The sequence below is a fragment of the Rhipicephalus microplus genome, chromosome X, assembly GCF_043290135.1.
Source record: "Rhipicephalus microplus isolate Deutch F79 chromosome X, USDA_Rmic, whole genome shotgun sequence".
NCBI lineage: Eukaryota > Metazoa > Arthropoda > Arachnida > Ixodida > Ixodidae > Rhipicephalus > Rhipicephalus microplus.
In genome coordinates, this window is record NC_134710.1 from 76,903,213 (window position 1) to 76,925,524 (window position 22,312).

The following is a 22,312-nucleotide window of genomic DNA, read 5'->3' on the forward strand; positions in this document are numbered from 1 at the left end:
TGCACCATACAGAAATGGCAAATATACTTTGTGTGCAATTGTTGAGATGGCACTACAATTTGAGCATAGCAGTTTTTGAAAATTACACTGCATTGCTCATCAGTGACCGCTCCGTAGTGGCATGGTAAGGAAGAAATTAAGTGCCATACTGCAACCTCTATTGTTTGGCTGGTTCGCAAGGCACAGCGGGCTTTGTCAAGTTTGTGTGTATGCCCACATAGGCGAGTTCAAGTGATAGCCCTACAGCCTGCCTATGTTGAACAACACAATTGTGCCTGTTGAAAATGAACCCAGACGGGTCCCATTAGTGCTCTCTTGCAAAAGGATTGCATGCCTTGCAAATGTTTGAAATACTGACTACAAAGTACTCTGAAGTATATCAAAGCTTCAATACATACACTTCTCTCTCAGAACATCTCCAAGACACCAAAATATGTATCCCAATACCTGTTCAAGATAAAGTAACTGGAGCAGAGTACTTGAGTGCAAGTCTTTTCTATGACCTATTGTCCTATTTTTGCATTGAATCATATTTCAACAGATTCTTGACAGACACACTGGCTTGAATAGATCAACACTTGGGAAATAAAAATATAATTAAAAGTAAAGAATCCAGTGACTCGTAGTCACTGGCATAGTCTAATCTAAGATGATGGATTCAAATACCATGAAGTTACTTTTAAACCCAATCTGAAATGGTAACAGCACTTTGAAAACCATTAAAGGGTATGCTTGAGACACCGCAGGAATTTCAGATTACCACAAGTAACTGAAAAGAAAGAGAGAGAAGCTAACGAGTGATTTTTTCCTATGGAGAAGCATATGCACAAGAACAACTTACAGCACCCAACATGATGCGGAAGAGGAGCCAGCGGTACCCCCACACGACGACGAGAGAAGGGGGTGTGTCACGTGGCAGCTGCTTCCAAGTCCAGATTGGACAGAAGAAGATAGCCAAGAAGCCAGTTTCAAGTAGCTGGGACTCCCAACCTTTGCCAACCATGTGAGAAATATTTTAAAACCAACCCAAAAACTCATGCACTGCGCTGTTACACATAATGTACTGCTAGAGTGAAAAGGATGGTGACATAACAATACTCACCGAATGAGTACCTTGAAGCACAAAATGGGAAGAGAATAAAAATACAGCAATGATTAAATTTTGTGCATGACCTTATGATAACATAGCTGTACACACACTGTCTTATCAAAGGATACAACTGCATGTACAAGAGAACAGTCATTAAGAGCACACAAATCATGCAGACGATAATGAACAGTTGACCAGAATACCTTGGTAAATAAAGTAAAAAAACCATACACACAAACACACACACACATTCTATCAACTAATAATTAGAAGTTAAAACACTTACGATTAAATGACAGTGGTAAAAATCGTAATGCCAGCACACAAAACTAACCAGAGAAATCAGAATGCTAAATGTCCAGTTAGATATTTATTGTACGGTACTTATAAAGTCAGACCTAGGATTCTTCCTAAAATTTAAGAAAGTTCAGATATTGCTGCACGCAGATCTTAGGCATCCGAATTGATCTTTTTGAGCCTTCTACCTGAAGCAGTAAAATCTACAGGGTATAGCATAAAAACAATCCTCAAATACTTATCCATTCTTCACACTAATTAAAATATAGACTCATGATGTAAGATAATGAATTATGTAGTATAGTGAATAACAATGTAATATCGGGCTATCACCAAGAGCTAGAGCTTAATTTTTATTTCTTTTCCAGGTCAATTGCACAGATTATAAATTTACTGCCTAAAGAACACAAGTCAGGCCTGTAATGCTTAAATTATCTAAGTGTGGGTTCTACAAAACTATGAAAAGCCAGAATATCACACTATTTACATACAATATATGTACACACACCATAGTAAAAGCGATGGCGTAACTTATACAGGAGCACGAAGTCTGCCACCTTCCAATGCATTTGCGCAAGACAAACCATGCAACACAGACATAAGGGTCTCGCTTATTCCTTTGCTCTCTCACTCCAGTTCTCTTAACACTTTTGCACGTTTTCTCCTTTCTTTGCACTCTCCGGCAACCACCATGCACCATCTATCAAGGTGCATGGAAATCCTTTAACAGTCTACTTTCATGTGCGCAAGCTCCAGGTGTTGGAACGGGGCAGACAAGACAAAACGAATAAGCAAGCAGACCTGGGAACATTGCAAAGCATGACCATGTGCCATTGCTATGGCAATAACTGATACACTCTAGTTTGGCCTGCCCAGTGCTCTGCTCATTCGGAATACCAGCATCTCTCATCCACAGCCTTTCCTCATTCATTCGCCATCTGGTGATTGCACTTTGGACCGGAATTAGCGTCACATCATCTGTCCTTCCCAGACAAGTGGAGTCTGAACTTCTGTATTATCTTACTCCGTGGAAAAGGCTAACTTGTTCATTGAGCTCTGAGAGTTTACACGCAAAACCACTGTAGTGGCCATGATTTAGATACACTAGACAGGTGAGAGCTAATCAAGTACAAGTGTCACTAGCATCAAAACTGGGTCATGTCTGCAATCTTCACTGAGAGTAAGAAAGAATGGCAATGGGCCCCAGGTAAATGAAAATGTTGCTTTTTGCTCAAAGTAGAAGTTGCAAGTAAAGATCCATTTTAAACAATGCTGGTGACACATGTTCTCAGTCCACTCTCTTCCACAAAATATGCCTAGACTGTGTTCATTGCACCACAATTTGATTATGAGACACACCGCAGTGACAAACTCTGGAACAATTCTAGCCACTCAATGCTCTTTAACATGCCCCTAAATATAGGTACCTAAATAATTCTGAATTTTGCCCCCACTGAAATGCGGCCACCGTGTTTGAGAAATGAACCCATACCATCGTACTTAGCAGCACTATGCCATAGTCATGAAACCATCACAGCAGGCATTTTTCCAGCAGCCTAATACATTTGAACCAGCGGGTTTGGTTATTGGTACATTTAGAATTTTTCATCCCATGCTCATGGAAATACTTGCAAGCATAAATTACTTGCCGTTGACATTTATTTATCACAGAAAAAAGGGGTGCCTCAAAATGCAGGCATCAGTCCTCCTAACAGGTTACTCCAGAACATTTTTTAAGTTGGTTCATCTCAGTCATGGTACACATGATGTTGCTGCACAACTATCAGCTAGTGGAGTACTTTTTTTGTAAATACATTCCAATGACTGGCACCCATGATACTTGCCTCCATCCCTGACTGAGACAAACAAAGAAATCATTCAGTGGTTATTAGTATACGCCGTGGGTTATCTACTTTACAGTGACCACATTGTGCCATCAGTAAAAATGTAGAGCATTAAGCTACAGCATGGACACAAGTAACTCGGTGTAGGCAGCAGTAATATGAATGCTAATGACAAATTGAGCACGTCAGTGTTATCAGTGTTGAATATTGCTACAAAGCATTCATTCATCATGGCACTTTTTATGTTTGCCGGCATCTGTGTCTACATACTTTTTGAAACACATGCTATAGATGCAAGTACACACAGTCACTAGATGAAACAGCAAAAGTAGATGGAACAATAAATCTATTGTACCCCATCAATATTTATGAAAGAAAACATGTGAGAGCATGGCCTTCATGCTCAGGCAGCTGCTTGCAGCGCATCCAAGGGTAAGTGACCGCAACTACAGCTTCTTTTCGTGTCATCTAGTAGCGAGCAAAAACAGCCACTCATAGGTGATATGCATCCCATAGAGAAGATGCAGCTGGCTGGAAGATTTCAGCCTCCTTCCCCTTCAATACATTTACCAGCAGCGTGTTGTCTGCTGCTGGTAAACTATGCTTAGCACGTGAGCGTACTCAAAATTGTCTGCCACTTGGCTTCCACGCGTTACACTTTGGCCGATTTAGAATGATTCAGGAGACAGCAGTGCATCGAGGTGAACCCTTCTTAGTGGTATGCCATTATTAAATCAATCATTGAATGCAATGGAAAACCTCCTGGACGGAATTTCACTTAGCCGAGAATGTGTCACCTGCTAAAATAAAGAAGTACTATCGTTTCTGTGCTTTATGCTTTGAAGTCAGGCACAGTATTACTGGGGCTGTGATTAAGGCGCGAGATGGTGTTGTGTAGCAAACAGGAAAAAAAATCTCGTGGTGGTTCAGACAATTTTCATCAATATTTATGAGTAAAGCAAAAGACGTGAGAATGAAACGTGATAAAAAATATATGTTCAATGAGTTTATAGAAATTGAAAGAAAATGTACGCCAATTGTCATTTTGCTTTTGAAATCAACAAAAAAGTACCACATTGCAAACCCTTGTCAATACTCAGTGGCATCACCATTTGTAGGCATGACAGTGGCATCACACTTTGTAGGCATGACAGCTGCCACTCCATATGGTAGAGATTAATACAGAGCAGCTGTTAGGTATGTGTCTTTTCTAAGGTTCTCCCACTCCTCCTTGATGAAAACCCAAAGATCGTCTGCCGAGGGTAAGTGTAAAGACCGACCTGCCAGCACGCTTTTCAAAAGTGTCCAAAGGTTTTCTATTATGCTCAGATCTGGAGATGCCACTAAGTACTATTGAGAGTTGTCACAATGTAATACCTTTTTTTCTGTTTGGTGAGGAATTGAAAAACAACAAACAACCATAAAAAGTTTATCTGAGGGCACCGCTGTCACCTAAATCACTAAGTCAGCCAAGGCGTAACGTGTGAAAGCTAAGCGGCAGAGCTTCCCTGTTTCAAAGTTCATAAGCAGCAGATGACATGCCGCTGACCCGGGCTCTTCCACAGTCACCCTAATGAGGGCGGAGTTACAGTCCTGCAGCTGGCTGCTGATCACACATAACTATTTGTTTTGCTTGCCATTAGATGACATGAAAAGCGACTGTGGTTGGTCTCACTCACGCTTAAAAGTGCCACAAGCAGCCACTGGAGAGCATGAGCCATGCGTCCGCATGTTTCTTTTTATAAAAAATATCAACAGTGTACAGTAGAAACTCACTACATGGAATATAAACAGACAGGAGAAACATGTTCTACTTAACAGTTGCTTCATTTACTGGAAAAGATGTTCACCAGCCTGTTTTCAGATCCACTAATGAACAAGTGAATGTAGCAGTTAGTTACTGTAAAAACTAGGAAATGACGAGGTGCCTTGGTACAGCTTTAAGAAAATGTGTTATGCAGCAACTAATTGCTCATTGCAGTAATTTATGAGTGGTCTTGTCCACATAAAACATGCTTTTCTAGTTTTTATATTTTAAAAATTTTAGAGACAAAACATCGTGTTTGCATGGGCAATTTGGCTTGTTAAACTGTTGTAATATCTACTGTAGTTCTGCTAACACAAAGAAGTGAAAATTTTGGCTCAATCAATGAAAGCATTTGTGCATTAACAAAACCATCTATATGAGAAGCAGTACTTACATTTACACATTGACATCATTTAAATGATTATCTTCACCTATACTATATGATGATGATTCACCAACTATCCCAGCTGTCAAGCCTATTGATTTACATCTACCGAGGTTCTACTATAACCACAAAACACCACCTATGACTGAGTTTGGGACAATTTTTTTAGAGCCATATACTGCTTTCAATGAAATAATTGTCTTAAAAGAATTGCAATATTACCATAGCTGTCCAATGTTTACAAGAGAGTGGTATAACACCCAGAGGAGAACTAGAGAGACTGCATTTGCTGCTCCTGTCACTGTGATGCCTATTGCCAGGACAGTGCCCACAGATGCTATGCAGTCCAGCAGAGTGTCAATGTCGACATATTCATATAACCACATTATTGTTGGAACACGTAGCAATGTCTCGCTGTGTAAGCCCTTGTAGATGACCTTAATCTGAAATTAACAACAATTTCAGAATAAAATAACATTTTCAGAACAAAGGCTCAAGCAAAAATAAATGCAGAAAAATGTGGGTCCCACTACTTGAGGTGAACATGCAGAATACTTATGAAGCTGAACCCTGTGTGCTACAACACCCAAAAATCGCGAGCTATATCTCAGCCACACTTCTGTAGAAGACATATTATTGTGAAAGGAAAAAAAATGTCATCGACCTAATAGTTGAAATTGCTATAAAGAAGGTGTATACGAGCCTTTCAGAAAGGAAACCTCCAGTAATACGGAAAGACGGGCTAGTTGGTTTTGTCGCATACTGAAGCTTTAGCACACACACACGAGGACAAATACGATAGAGACACAGAGCTGGTCCCTGTGTCTCTATCGTATTTGTCCTCTGTGTGTGCGCTAAAGCTTCAGTAAGAAAACCTAGCACCTAAAGAAAAGTTTGCCCGTTTCTGGGAATTGAAACAAGTACCAACAATCTTTTAAGGCAGTTGCTCAACCATTTGAGCTAGATGGGAGGCTGAGCAAGGCCAAAGCGATTGAAAACTCCACGTCCGATAAATTGAGAGTTCTTTGATGGTAAAATTTCATAATGATACCCCTTTAAGAAGAAAGATGGCAATGAAAGACATATGCGCACATGAAATCTCTTGAAGGTGCACGTTGCTGGACGTAGTTGGGATTAAATAGAGGGAAGTATGATACCTAAAAAATTTAAACACAGTAATTACAAAGAAAACATCCCCAGTTTCCAGAACTGTGATTAGCTGATGACATTCTGGAAAGTGTTGTCAAGATGAGAAAAAAAAAGAGGGCCTAAAATATGGTGATGGCATAAAGATAACAAGACACATAAGGACAATGAGATGAAGTAGGTGAAGTTTATGATCTGAAATTTTTACTGAGATTTTGATTTCACTAACATTACCAAGCTCAAAAAGCTCATTGTACAATATTACAAACACTATTTTTCAGATTGTCCAGACGTTAGCACGCTTGCAAGGCAGTTTAAGTGCCCATCAAATAGCAAGCAAGATCAGAGCAAGTTCTCTGCATTACGATTGATTGAATGATATGTGGGGTTTAACGTCCCAAAACCACCATATGATTATGAGAGACGCCATAATGGAGGGCTTCAGAAATTTCGACCACCTGGGGTTCTTTAACGTGCACCCAAATCTGAGCACACCGGCCTGCAACATTTCTGCTTTCATAGGAAATGCAGCCGCCACAGCCGGGATTTGAACCCGCGACCTGCGGGTCAGCAGCTGAGTACCTTAGCCACTAGACCACCGCAGCGGGGCTCTCTGCATTACGAGCAAGAAATGGAGTTCAGCTTCATTCATATCCGTGATGTAATGAGCGCATACAACTGCCCCTTTCAACATGCAATCTCTCACTAAGCAAACTACCATTTATCGTCATCAGCATCATTTATGAAATCAAAGGGGGCATTAAGGGAAAGATTTTACCACAAAGGGCACGAGTGGCCAACATTATTCATAACTCCCAGAACATTTTTCACAACCAATAGGGAAGAAAAAGAGTTACCCTTTCCATGTATTGGTGAGCTGGAAGAAGTCCATGTTTGCCAACTAAATATTTGTTTTGATTCAGGGCAACAAGAAATGCGACAGCTGTAAAAAAGACAACATAGTCAGTTGCAGAATATTAACACATTTTCGTTATTCTCCCCAGAAATATTAAGAATTTCACATGGTGAAATGAAAAGCATTAACATAAGAGTGGGCTAATTGTGAGGAGAAACGAGTTACTATGCACTGCCCTTTCGTGCTGTAATGCAAAGTCAATAAAAGTAACTTACAGTGGCTACTACTCAGCTAGGAAGTGGCAAACGAAGATGAAAAAATATAAATAAAAACAGCACTCATCTTATAGAAGACAAAAACCACAGCATAAATGACCAATGGTCACTGCTCAATGACTTCAGATTGCAAAAAACCAGTGAAAACTGTGTAAGTTCAAAATAAAATGAATGCATCCATATTCATATTCATGAAATACATGAAGAGAAAACGTAAGGGTGAGCAGATTTTAGATCATATTCCATACTCTTTATCACTTCCCCAGTGAATTTCTAAGGCCATCAACAGCATTCAGTCTTGTGCAGTGTTGAAGAAAATGTGGCCCCTTCTCAGTTGGTGAGCTCACTTGATAGCTTGTAGACTACCTTCTGCTAATTATAATGATTGGTGCCTGCAGTAAACTGTATCTCCCACTAGACAAGAGGCGGTTAGAAAGAAAAGGAAGTGGGCACAATAAATGATGCACATCAAAAACTCCACATAAACCTTTGAAACAATGATGCTTAATTCTCTCACACCTACAAATTTCTCACAAGCTGCTAGCCCATCCTTATGAAGCATGTGCCATTAACTTAATTTTCAAAAGAACAATAGGCATCATTAACCAGCTTGCACCTCAGATTAACATGATAGCGTTAAACAGCCTTAGTTAAAGAAAATGTGGCATCGGCGTTGTCCTTGAGTAACAAATTGCGATAAATGTGAGAAATAAAATAAAGGTTTGAGCCAGTATTAAAACCGGCATTCTGCATGGAAGTCAACTATCCCACCCCACAGACACACCGGTGCTTGAAAACACTCTGTAAAGAGAGCCCATACAGGTCTTAAAGGGTCAACTTGTCGGCTGGCTGGTTGAACATAACAAAGGGAAACAGCACGAAATACCAGGACAGTAAAGACATGCACACAACACGTAATGCTGTGGCAACTGAAGTTCATTGAGGCAAAGAGCATAAATAAATGCTACATGTCATTGTATGAATGCCTTTACTGTCCTGGTCTTTCGTGCTGTTTCCTTCAGGCCCATACAGGTGCCACGTCGGGTGAGGAGTTGCATTAACCAATTTAATATTGTGTGGCAGTAGCATTAAATAAAACCAGACATTACATCTCTCAATTATGTATCATCAGAAGCCATCACATCAAAAAAGTGTGCCTCTACATAGACATATGTATTGCCTTATATATGCATCATGGGTATTTCGATACTATGCAAAATGTTGAATTATGGCACAGCGGGTGCTTTGCAATTTCACAAGCAGTAAATGCCCTAGGACAGTTTATAATCACCAACACCATGTGCATATGCTTCACGACACGGGTGAGGTGTCCCAAAACTACGATATGATTATGAGAAACGCCGCAGTGGAGGGCTCTGGAAATCTTTACTTTCTGGTGTTCTTTAACATGCCCTGAAATGGCACAATAAACTGAACTCCAGCATTTCAGCTACATTAATTGCGACCTTCGCGGCCAGGATCCCAACTGGGACCTACATGTCAGCAGCTGAGTTCCGTAACTACTGCTTCACTGAGGTGGACACATGTAAGGTGCCCACTAAGAAGCTAAGTATGGCAAGCGAATAATGAAGTGGTGCAGGCAGGGCCTGATAATACCTCGTTCCACTCTTAAAAGCAAAGCATAAGTAAGTTCAATGTTTCTTACCCATAACAGGTGTATGCACAGAAGCTTAACAATGGAACAACACTTGCCTAAACTCATGCTTAGCGCTCACTTTCTAAGGAAGTACAGCTTGGAATGCGACAAACACATATTCCAAGCTGGACAGTGATCTCATTAACTATGAGTGTTCACGGTACTTCAGTCGCTGTATAAACTATTTCAGAAAAAAAAAAAAACTGAAAGCACTCTCTCTGCCGCTACAGCCCTGAGAAGTCTTCTAACCTGGAGTACGATTGCCCATCACAACGTAATATCAAAGTCATTCAGTGTTTGAGAAGAGAGTGACATAGAGTGAAACATAGTAAAAATATGAATGTGTAGCTTCATGCACATGTGCACGGTTGTACAGATACTCCCATGGATTTGTTGATCGACTGTGAGGGGGGGGGGGGGGGCGTCGACGAAAGGACACGCGTTTCTCAGTACACTTATCAGCTGGTCTGAAGTGCACGCACAGCAAATACAGCTGCAGAGCTTCTTTCCTTGAACTGGACGACGTACGCGGTTCAAAATATTTGCGTCGATTAAACAAATAAGAGCCTATAATGTTAACACAACTATACGCTTACCATAAACAAACCCAAGAGAACGTAAAAATACAATCCTTATCAGCCAGTACTGGTTCTTCTGCAAGGAATGCATGTTTACATTGTCGAGGACAAGCGGAGAGGACTTCTTTGGGCCCTCATCACACCGTTCACCGATATCTGGATCTCGTGCATTTTTTGGAACAGCTCTCCTGCCGCAAGGAGATACTGTTCTAGATTCCGGCGACTGCTCTGAATTTTTTCTAAACCGCGCCATAAGTCAAAGCTACATGGAAAATGAAGTCGGTGCACGCAAATGACAAAGTGAAACCGGTGATCTCCGAAACCACGACCTACTGTTCGAACGTACGATCAGAAGCAAAAGCAACATCAATCATACGCTTTACGATTGTCTTGTTTTGGCTTAGTTAGTCTTTGTGGATTGTTGTGTTAAAATATGACTCCGTGACCTGGACTGCCTGAAGCGCGGCGAACGTGAAGCCTTAGAGATTTAATACTAAAAAAAAAACAGAACCATTTTTGCTAAAATTGCGCAATAAAACATTTTAAAAAATTAATAAATATTGTCTAATATAGTATTTAAAAATTAATTTTATAGGTTGTAATTGCTTAAACACGGGAATATTATTTAGCCAGGTTTGGCCGTACAAGGCCATTCGCAAACGCCCACCAAGGTTAGCGCACGTGGTTATGTCTGCTTGCTTGAGCGACGCTGGCGGAGGATCTCTAATGCCGGTAGCATAAGCCCGTAAGTGCTCAAGTGCGAGGAACGCCGCCTCAAGCAGGGTATTCTCCAAGGAAGATTACTGTGCCGAACTAATCGATAGAATGGCTGAAGATGCCGCTCAGCGTGTTCAAACTGCCGTGGGCAACATGGTCAAGGATCTCGACAACACTTATCTCCGCAAAATATTGGTAATGGTTTTTTTTATTCTCAAGCTCGCACTTCTTCGTCTACTAGTGGTGGACGTTTTTGCTATCGTGATTGTCAGGCCGGGTAGAGCCGTTGTAAACACTTGCTGAGTGCTCGCATGGTGTAATACGTGGTCTGCCATGGTAGTAGTAGCATAAACATGGTGACTGTCCTATTAATTGCCATTGTAGTGGAAGTAAAACAGACCGTGAATAGTAGCTTGTATCAATGGTTGACATTTGTTTGTCCAACAGCACTAATTAATAACCACAATAAAACTGTTGCATATCGGCTAGAGCTCACTCCCACTACGCTATATACTTTTCTTTGAGAGTTTATCTGAGCATTGCACGAACTTTGTGCTACACACTTTCTTTCAGGGTAACATGCACAGGTGTGCAGTTAAGTGTTGTGATGACTCCAGCTTGTCTATGGATGGTGCTCGCTCATGCATAGGGAAGTGCTCTGAACCTCTAAACAAAGCCCAAGAGAAAGTTGAAGGCGAACTTGGAAATTTTCAGGTGTGTGGTAGTGTTGCTTTTTTTTCTTATTTTTGTTTAGAAATATGCACTTAATGACAAAATTCAGTGTGCAATACATCAAATGGTAACTACAGAAGCATTAGCGCCCACATAAAATACTTCTCATATTATCAGGCTATTTTTTATTGTGCCTTTTTTTAAGACTGCTACCGTCTGACCTGAGCTCTTTTTGCATTATTTTATTTGTATTCCAGGAACGCATACGAATTTGTGTAAAGCAGTGCGAGAATGATGTACGGGACCAGATGAGCTCAAAGACAACAGAAGCAGAAGCATTCAAGCTGAAAGACCAGTATAGCTCGTGTGTGGTGAAGTGTGCAGACAAACATATTGCTCTTGTGCCACAGATGCATCGAAGGATGAAAGAGTCCCTAAGTGAACTTTAGATTCTACTCTACACGGTTGTTTCAGTTATTTGCACTAGCTTTCGTGGCTATAGAATGAATACCAATTTACATGGCATATGGCCTTGTTTGTTGCTATCTGCCATAAATGTTTGATGATCAAAGGAAAATAATAATTGTTGTTTTGGCTTTACTTCACAAGTATTTTTGGTGTCAATTATTGGGCCATACAAAGGTAACCAGCAGGTGTAAAATGTTCGAGAGGGCTGACTTAGTTTATCAACATAATAGAGGTTAGGGACTGATGCTAAAAAATTCAGAGCTCTTCAAAGAAGCTCTGCAGCCCTTATATTCACCTTCATTGTACAAAGCCAAATAATGCGTACAATGTCAATTACTATATCCTGTAAAATCACAAGCAACCCCCCCCTCCCATGCCGAACAGTAATGCGTCAAGATTTGGAGAGGTAGCCCTTGTTCGGTTATGGATCTAAATTCAAGATAGTGGCAGAAGAGCTGCAAAAAATAATGCCCAATCATGCTTTTAATGCAATGCTTATTAAATATGTATTTATTCACTGTTTTTCTTCATCCTTGTCAGGAGCATAGTAACAGTGAAAATGGTGGGAGGGAAGAAGTGGTCACATATTTGAAGAACGGAGGGGTCCACCTGCTCGAGATTTTACGGAACTAATTCGTTGTTTTATAAATAATAAATTAACAGGAACGGGAAAAGGCTGATAATAGCACTGTCAGAGGCTTTGTAAGTGTTCAACAGTCCTGAAGGTCTCTCTTCATTCAGGTAGGGGTCAAGTTTGCTCGAGGGAGGGAGGGGGACAGTCTGTAATAGCTCCTTTTGTGTCCATATGTTTGTGCATATGCCCTTGTGAGAGTAGAGTATGCATATGTGCATATATTGTTGATCACCAGGCAAGGGCAAACTGCGGCATTGGTCAAGTCCGCCTTGAATCCGGGAGATACTGGGAATGACTTGCAGTGTCACTGGGCACCTACCATTTTTTACCAATTGTGAGATAGCATAAAGTTAAGCGGACCTACCCTTAAATGTTGTTTGGTGCAAATACTTGTGTGGTGTTAATTATAAAAAGACAGGGCATGCAAACACGTACTTTAGAAGGAAGTCCTAACTTCGTTCTTGTTTGCATGCGTCGTCTTTTTGTAATGAGTATGTACCAACTAGCTCAGCCTTCTGTTATTCTAAGCTCATGTAGTTCTAGGTGATGAAAGAAGGGCGCTATCTTAAGCAACCCCCCGGCAGAGCCACGTGCTCAGTGCCATGTACTTGTCTTGCGAAGGTGGCCTCCCCTTTCTGCTCCTATCTATCATTCCCCATGCCACTGCACCGTGCCCCTATGTGTTGCAGAAATAACCATATTTCTTAACCTTTAAAGGTTTGTGAAAAGGAAATGAAGCTTCCCGGTTGTAATTTTTCCTGCTTCAATAAGGATTAGACATGCCGATTCTGAACTATTTCGGTGCACTATCTAGTCTGTGATCAATGACACCCCTTTGAAATCGCAGTTTTCTTGAGCTCCTAAACAACCATGCAGCACCACCGGTCGCCATAAGCACTAACGTGTGACATCAGTGTGACGTCATGCTAAGAAATGTTATAAACACAGTGTGAGTTTTGTTTTGCTCTTGAATAATAAATTATAAAAACCTAGTAAAGTAAAAATAACACTGCAATTTTGGTGCTCTGCATTGTATACTGTGCAAGTACAGCAAATGATCTGCTTTGGTTCTGCTTTCAAGTACGTTAAGGCTCCAACACGTGTTGCCTTTTTCAGTTGGTGCAGTGTTCCAGTTTTTTTTCTTAATGGCTGCTTTAGGTTGTGTTTTACAGGGTGTCTCAATGGCTTAGTCCTCACTATGCCTATACCGTGTGCGTCGTTAGACAGTGCCACGAGACTTACCAAAGTAGAAACAATGTTCGTGACATCGTTAAGGTGCTGCAATCGAAGCAATATGATGCTACAAACCTGTCAACTATGGCACAGCAAACACTATGTCGCTATGTATTGTTGGTGACAGATTTTCGATTGGCTGACTTGGTGACGTCAGCTGTACAGTTAAGGGGAATGCGAGCTGGGGAATCTAGATTGTGCTTTTATAGTTATGAAATGAACCTGCGAGATGAAATGAGTCAAGGTGCAGTATTGAATGGGCGGCCAAGATTCAGAACACATGTAGTTGAAATTTTTCTGTAAATGTGTCATGACCCCGTTTCATGACCTGCTTCAAAACCTGAAAAGGGGCCCTGGGACCCTTTTTTAGCATTGTCAGAAAATGCCTATCGGCAGTCCAGGCTTCCGAGAACACACAAGCCAAATATTAAAGTGTAGCATGTGGGCTAGTATATACAATAAATTTTCTGTCAGCTATGAATTGCTTTTTTTTCTCTTAACGTATGATGCTGTATACTAAAGAATTTGTGCCACAGACCCAAGTATCATTCCATTGGCTGATTGTAGTATGGCGTGCTCGGGAGTTACTGGGATCGCCGCAGTATAGAACCACTGGCGATCGCATATTAAAACCGCGCAGTCAAAGAAAAAAAAGGTTAAAAGTGCTCAAGGTCAAGAGAGACGAGTGACATAAATTTTTACCTAGTGCCACCTCTCCCTGCTTAGTTTAAATCCCACCACTTTTGTTCGGAAAAACAAGGGAAAGCAACTGCAGTGTGCAACTAACCTCCGCTCGTACTGGATGAATTCTAAAAAGTGTTGCAACGGTCAGTTCGTGAGACAATAAGCTTTTTTACGGCAGGGCCTCTATAAACCACTGTCAGAGGGTCAGAGCTGGGTAGCCTTCTTTGTTTCTCTTCAGTCTTCTTTTCATCCTCTTTTTTTTTTGTCTTTCTAGTATTTTGTTGTTGTTTTTTGCTCGTTATTTCCATTTATGTTGATCTTCCTTCTTATTCTTTATGATCAAACCTGTTTATGCTCGTCCAACACTCCTGCAAACAGCCTGGTCTTGCTAGGGTGTCTTTCCTCACTGCGAGGTATATTAAGGATATTAAAGTACACAAAGTTGCCTTACATATTTGGAGAAACCTTGATGTTTTATGTTGCATTTTTGCTAGAGCTGGGCAAATAGCAAAATCCTGGGTGCAAATTGAGTTTAAATTATGAGGTGTGAGTACAATTCCAAATGAACATTTTTAGAATATTTTCAAATTTTTGAAAGTGAAATAGCAGAAAATAAAGTTGGAGGATTCTTACTCTGACTCATGTTCTTATAAAATAGTAACATGAAAGTGTTTCTTTTTACTAGATTTATGAAGCGCTGGCAGGGTGGTATTTCATTGCTGTTTCATCAAGAGTGAGGCAACGCAGAGTCGAAATTGTATTAGTACGTGATTTGGTGCAACCAAAGTGTTGCCAACAACACTTTATACGTGAAAGGCGAATATGCTATTTCCTCAGCCTCTCCTCTCAACTTCTTTGTAACCCCAATTGATGTGGCAGACTATGTTGTGCTCTCTTGGAGTTGAAGTTCCACATCCGCCTCCAGAACACTTGGAATTTTGGACTTCCTGTCCGTATTTCAGGTCGAAAACAGCATTCATTGATCCCCCACCTCTGCCACATCTATCAATTGTCGGAACCAGCGTTTTTTTTTGTACATTTGCGATCGCAGCAGAGTTCGAAAAACAGCTTTGCCTCAATACGGGAATGTGATGAGGAGAAGAATTTGAAACTTGGAAAAGGCCACCTTCAGTCTGACGTTGCCTGTATTTGTTTTTAACAAGTTTATCGTAGCGGAGCCTTAAAGGCAGCTTTGCCGTCATACGAGAATGTAATTAGGGGAAGCATATAAAGATTGAAAGGTGTTGCTTTCGGTCGAACGTTGACTGCATTTGTCTTTGGGAAATTCGAATAGTAAAAATTCCAGTGTGACTCGAATTATGCCAAACACCATTAGAAAATTATTCAAATATTCGCACACCCCTAATTTTTGCATCTGCACTCGCTTTCAGTGCACGGCACCAAAATAATTGTATCGGCAAATTATTGAGCATTCTGTTTATGACCCCGCCACAGTGGCGTAGTGGTTATGGTGCCCGAGGAAAAGTTCTGTCGGTCTCCAGTGATGATTTCGTAAGCATTTCCATCTTCCACATGTCCCTCTCTGTTTCCTTCACCTTCTTCTTTACCGATGTTTCCTTTTGACTTGGTATTCTGCTGTTGTCTAAATACTTGCTTGACAATTTTCGAGTTCGTTTCCTTCATTTAGTATCGACATTCTTCGTGTACAAGTCACTGAAAACTTTTCTAGCTCTACTCCTCTGCCATTTTTCTCAATCTCAATCACCCCTCAAATTCTATCTTGCTGCTAGCTTCCTTGCAGTCAAACGATGTCCATTCCATGTCTCCCTGTACCCCCTGATTTGGGGTATTCCCGTGTGCTCCCAAAGCAAGTCTACCTATGCCGCGTTAATTTCCAATCTTGCTTTCATGCACAAGACCGCTTTGCCGAACGTCAAACCCGGGACCATGCCACCTTTCCAAATCCCTCTCAACGTCATACCCATTGTAGTTCCTCAGTGCCCTATTTTCCATTACAGCTGCATTCCTGGTGCCCTTAGTCATTACGTATCTTTCGTGCTCCCATAGATACTCAGCCCCGTTATTTATGCATACACCCAAGTACTTGTATTTATTCACTATTTCCAGCGTGACTTCCTGTATCTTATGTTCACTGCCTTTAATATCATTAAAAATCATGATTGCCAATTTTTCTTTGGCCACAGCAGCAGTATTGCGGCGGGCGCGTAATCGTTTAAGGACCCAAGATTGCCGAAATTATTCCCAAGTCTTCAGCTACGGCGTGCCTCTCAATCAAATGGCAGTTTTCTCACCATAGCCACATAATTGCAATTGCACGATGCAGCTATCAATAAGAACAGTGCCGCTTGCATAACGAAGGAAGTCGAGGCTGTCGCAGTGTGCAAACTACTACTCGATATAGCAGCAATATAACAAGAAACTTTCGAGTTTATAGATGCTCTTTTGATACCTCAATTTTCATTCATTCATCAATTGAGCTTTAAAAACTGCAGGCAGTTTCCCCAGGGATGACCGCTTTGCCGTCCTTTGTTAATACGTGCATTCCGACCGTGCGTTGCAGCTTTGACATTTCGTTTTGTTTTGAGTGCAGTACAAACACACTCATTCAGAAAGCTTTTTGCGGACGTGTCAGCAATTAACCACAGGACTATTAAGCGCGACGTATGCAAGCGCATGTCACGGGATCGAATCCCGGCTGCGGCAGCTGCATTTTCGGCAGAGGCGCAAGTACTGAGGTGCATGTACCTAGATTTAGGTGCACGTTAAAGCACGCCAGGTGGTTGAATTTGCAGAGCACTCCTCTATGGCGTCTCTCATAATCATATGGTGGTTTTGGGACGTTAAATCCCTGCTATTACTAATATCGAAGCACAAAGTGCATAAGGGGCAATGCGCGAGGTGACAGGATGGATGGATGGACGGATGGATATGGTTGTACCCTATAGATCGGGCGGCGGCTAACGCCACCTAGCCGTAATACTTGGGGAACTAACCACTAGATTTATCTTTTTTTTCCTTTAAATAGTGAGGTTGAGGACTGGTATTTGCAGTGAAGGGTTTAATTTTCACCCGTGCCTTGACTTTAGCCACCAATCAGATCACCTTCTTCTAGTTACTTCTACCCGCTTAAAGTCTATTTTGCCCTCCCTGTCCCTAAACCCCAGTGCTCTGAAGAGCTTTGCGCTTAAAGTCTATTTTGCCCTCCCTGTCCCTACACCCCAGTGCTCTGAAGAGCTTTGCGCTATCATCCTGAACTATAGTGTGAAGCCCTTTACAGAACATTATCAAGTGTTCGACAGTTTCCTCCTCTCCACATGCACTGCATACCGTGTATACCCCTTCGTATTTGGCCCGATATGTCTTGGTTCGCAATACTCCCATCCTGGCCTCAAACAGTAGAGAACTGCCCCGGGTACTATAATAGATCCTTTCCTTGGCAATTTCCCGCTTAAAAGTTCAATAGATCTCTAGTTCGGACTTCTTAATCATGCCAATTCTCCACATGTAGTCTCCGTTTCCTTCACTTTCTTCTTAACCCATAGTTCTTTTTGGTTTGGCCACCTGCTGTTTTTTTATTTACCAGTCAATTTCCTGGTTCACTTCCTCCATTTCGTATCGACATTCTACATCTACAAATAGCTGAAAACCTTCTTAGCCCAATGCTCCTCCCCCATTTCTCTCAATCGCTTCTCATATTTTATCTTGCTGCTAGCTTCCCTACCCTCAAATGATGTCCATCCCGTATCACCTTGTACTCCCTGATTTGGTGTATTCCCGTGAGCTCCTAAAGCAAGCCTACCTATTCCACGTTGCTTAATTTTCTGATCTCATGCACAAGACCGCATTGCGAACATCAGCCCAGGAACCATGACTCCTTTCCATATTCCTCTCATAACATCATACTTATTGTAATTCCACAATGCCCTATTTTTCATCACTGCTGCATTCCTGTTACCTTAGTCGTCACGTATATTTCGTGTTCCCTTAGGTACTCTGTCCCATTGCTTATCGATACGCCCAGATATTTGTATTTATCTGTCATTTCTATTGTGACTTTCTGTATCCTAAGCTCACAATCTTCATTATCATTAAAATCATGACTCCTGATTTTTCGTCACTGAATCTGAAATCTAACCTATCTCTCTCATTACCACAGATGTATATCAATCTCTGCAGATTTTCCTTGTTGTCGGCTATTAATACTATACCATCTGCATGCATCAATGCTGGTAATGACTGTTCAATGTGTTTTCCTTGCTCGGCAAAAGATAGGCTGAATCCGAGTCGACTCCCTTCTAATTTGGCTGCTAGTCCCGGGAGATGCAGCATAAATAACAAAGGTGACAAGGGACATCCCTGTGGAAGCCTGCATTGTATCTCTATAGGTTCAGATACCTGTTCTTCCCATTTGATAACTACATTGTTACTTTATCGATATCCTTTAGAAGATTAGTTATTCCATCTTCCTCATCTAGTGTGTCCAGTATTCCCCACAAGTCTTTTTGAATCACACTATCGTAAGCTTCCTTGATATTTAGAAATGCCAGCCACAGAGGCCTGTGTTCTTTTTCTGTTATTTCAATACAGTGCATCAATGAAAACAGATTGTCTTTCAACCTCCTCCGTTTACGGAACCATTTTGTAGTTCTCCCAGCACCCTATCATTCTCCACCCATGTCTGTAGTCTTTCCTTTACTATCTGCATCACCAGCCTTTAAACTACTGATGTCACTCTTATAGGACGGTAGTTATTTACATCCCCCTTTCCTTTATAGATCATGCTCATCCTACTTAGTTTCCACCCATTGAGAGCTTCACCATCTATTGCTTTGCTCTCTCTCTCTCTCAAAGTCTGTTTAGACTTCGGACCCAATGTCTTTATCAGCATAATTGGAATGCCATCTGGGCCTGTTGATGTACTACTTGAAACCCTCTTTTCAACCCTTTCCCACTCTCATGAAAATGGAGCCATTGCACCACTTGATCCATCCTTGTCTATTGTGGTGCATAAGGCACTTCTTTGTTGAAATTTTTCGTCACCTTGTTCTTATATATTCAATAGCTTCGTCCCCTTCTAGCCTAGCACCTTGAGCTGTAGTTATAAAGTTCTGCTCTAGGCTCGTCTCATTTCTTAGGGAGTTTAAATGGTTCCAAAATTTCGCAGCTGCCTTTTTAGCTTTTTTATGTACTTCTGCCAGCCACTGAGCACTCTTTTTTCTAATCTTTTCATTGATCAGGAGGGATGCTTCCCTTCTAGAACTTAGAAAGATATCCCCTTTTCTTTCAACATCATCTGTTGGTTCACTCTGCTGCTTAGCATGTCTGTGTTCCCTAGAGGCTTCCTGACGTTTTGCTATGGCTCTCTTAACTTGCTCATCCCACCAACTCTTGGGCTTGCGTCTTCTTTTCTGGGGTGACTTGTCACGTGCCTTAGCAAGCTCTAGCCCAAACAGTCTAATTAGGTTTGTGTATGTCCACACTGTTTTATTAACCTCAGTGATTACTTTCTTAATTTGTGTAGTAGCGATTTCTATTTGCCTTTCTGAATGAGAATTTTTCTGTAGTTGCTCATGTTGTCTTCTCACTTTTGCTGCTCTTCCAAAACTTAGCCTGATACGTTTGTGATCACTACCCAGACTTCTGGAGCCACCTTCATCTATGTGCAATCCCATTGAGCTTATCATACATCCTATGTGACATCAGTGTGTAATCTATCGTTGACTGCGGCCTTTCTACCTCCCATGTTATTTGCCCTTCACACTTCTCAGTCCTGTTGCAGATGATCAAATCATGCCTTTTACACATATCCATGATCATTTTGCCTGTTGAGTCAGTATACTCATCTATATCTTCTATGTGCGCATTCATATCTCCTAGTATAATTATCTCGCACTCTCCTCCTAACTCCTGAATATCATTTGATATACACTCCATCATTGCCTGGTTTTCCTCTCTGGCCTTTGCTCCCGTCCACAAGTACACCAAACCAAGGAGTGTCATCTGCCGAGCTACTTTCCCTCTTAACCATAAATGTTCCATGCATCACTGCTTGACTCTTTGCCAACCCATGCTCTTATGTATGAATGCACCAATTCCACACCTCCTTTTTGCTGCCTTCTGTTCTATTGCAATATTCCCATACGTAGTCCGGATTGCAAGGTGGTTGCTCCATGTCCTGAAGATGTCTCCACAACCCCATATACCATCAACTCCACCTGCCTCATCTATCTCTTTCCACTTTAACCTATTCCTGCCACCCTGCATGCTAATATGGCCTACGTCTGACTTAGCTTGGCCCTTGTGCTTACATCGATTTCTTCTCCCACGAACTCCGTGTGGCTTGAATATTTGTGCCCCTTTAGAACCATCTTTGGCTACACTGTTAGCCTCAGGGCTCTGGGTCCCCCTAAACAATCTGTGGCTTGACGACCCATTCTATTACCGACCCTCCTGCTCGTCGCACCACTGTACTAAATGCCATCCTGTGCAAAGGGGCGAGCGCCGGGCTCGTACACGTCTTGGTTAACTTCCATTACACTGTATTCGAGTTGCCGGCTCATACCCTTGATCACACTATTGGCCTCCATTACCCTCCTTTCAATCCCAAGAGACTGCCCCCAGACCTCTGGGACTGTGCATATGGTCACATGCACACTCCCAGAAGCTTCTTGGAGCTCACGCATCCCATCTTTTGTCTCTGAAGGTTCTGATCCTTGCCCTTCAACACATCATTGAGGCCAGCATGAATAATGAAGAGATTTTCGTCCTCCATGCTCTTCCCTGACTGGGCCTTCACCTTCACTCTCCCATCTTTCACTATCTTGGACGCCATCCCTAACTCTGACCACGTTAGAGTCCCCCACCACTAGGACCCTTCTACGCTCCAATCGCTGGCTTCCTGTTTGTGATGGCGCCCCTGTTTGCTTCACCTGTTTCTCTCTCTGCCGTCTGTCCTGTGTTTCTGCCCTGCTCGAAGACTGCGCGCCACCGAGCTGTATATTCTCGGAGCCTGCGTACTGTGGCCAGACACTGCGACCCCCTGACCTTCCTTCTTGCCTGTTCCTTCCCGCCTGTCGCCTTCCCCGCTACCCACGCCTTCTGTCTCACACCGCTCGGGGTCGGGGCAAAGCGCCATTAGCTCCTTTACACGCTGCTTGAGCGCTGTGCGCCCTTCCCGTTCTTTTCGAAGGTCACCCTTCATTTGCTCAAATAGGCTGGCGGTAGCCTCCTCCCGCTCACGCGACGCTCCAAGCTGTTTTTGAAGTTCTATCTTGTGCTCCCGTTCCGCCCTAAGCTCCCCCTGAAGCCCCTTGATGCAAACCTAGCCCATGCTAGGTTGGCGCCATCTCGCGGTTGTCGATAACAACTACGGCAGCCACGGCTCCTCCCTGAACACACTACCCCATATTCTAGTCACCATAATGTTGCCAATTTGTTTTCATCGATCTTGTATTAGGCCTAGACGCTTTCGAAATGGGAAGCTATCTCAAGAACTACACAAACTTATCCGTAATACTCGGTCATCGAAGCTAACTGAAGGCAAGCGAAGCCACTCTAAACAGTCGTTTGCTGCGAACAAGGTGACTCTTTCAACAACTACGCCAACATCACTTCGAAGCGGGCATCTAAGAGCGCCGCCATGCTTATTTATGTACACCTACGCATGGATAAAGTGTACTAGAAGTGTTGAGTGGCGTGACTGCCCCTCGCCGCCTGATGCCTTCCGCGTTGCCCGTAGCAGCGGCGCTGTAATCAAATAGTACTCAAAGAGCCACGCGCAGTAACTGCTATGCGCTCCGGCTTCTCCGGTGCACTTTTTTGATGCAGATTTCTTCATACCTGCCCATCATTCATGCCTAGCGCATGATGTCATAACCCTTGAAGTATGACATGCCAATCTGCTGAACTTCAGCTCCATAAAAGTCCTTGTGAGAGATTGAAAATTATTTAGAAAGGGCGTGTTTTATTCTGATTTCTTCTTTCAACT

General features: G+C 42.1%; 2 protein-coding genes across 2 annotated transcripts in view; one reads left to right on the forward strand and one right to left on the reverse strand.

Annotated features, from left to right (window-relative positions):
• LOC119175990 (lipase maturation factor 1) overlaps positions 1-10,307 on the reverse strand; it is a 98,587-nt gene extending 88,280 nt beyond the window's left edge. Inside the window, exons 1-5 of the mRNA XM_037427085.2 lie at positions 9,954-10,307; positions 7,427-7,512; positions 5,646-5,866; positions 1,103-1,113; positions 842-990 (exon numbers count right to left, since the gene is read on the reverse strand). Coding sequence (XP_037282982.2) covers positions 842-990; positions 1,103-1,113; positions 5,646-5,866; positions 7,427-7,512; positions 9,954-10,188 — 702 coding nt within the window. The 5' untranslated portion in view covers positions 10,189-10,307. The remainder of the gene's footprint in view (positions 1-841; positions 991-1,102; positions 1,114-5,645; positions 5,867-7,426; positions 7,513-9,953) is intronic.
• A 315-nt stretch (positions 10,308-10,622) lies between these two features.
• On the forward strand, positions 10,623-11,924 carry LOC119175992 (protein FAM136A). Its single transcript, XM_037427087.2, has 3 exons — positions 10,623-10,847; positions 11,226-11,366; positions 11,582-11,924. Exons 1-3 carry the CDS (start codon positions 10,761-10,763, stop codon positions 11,771-11,773), a joined length of 420 nt encoding a protein of 139 aa, XP_037282984.2. The 5' UTR covers positions 10,623-10,760; the 3' UTR covers positions 11,774-11,924.
• Positions 11,925-22,312: the final 10,388 nt, after the last annotated feature.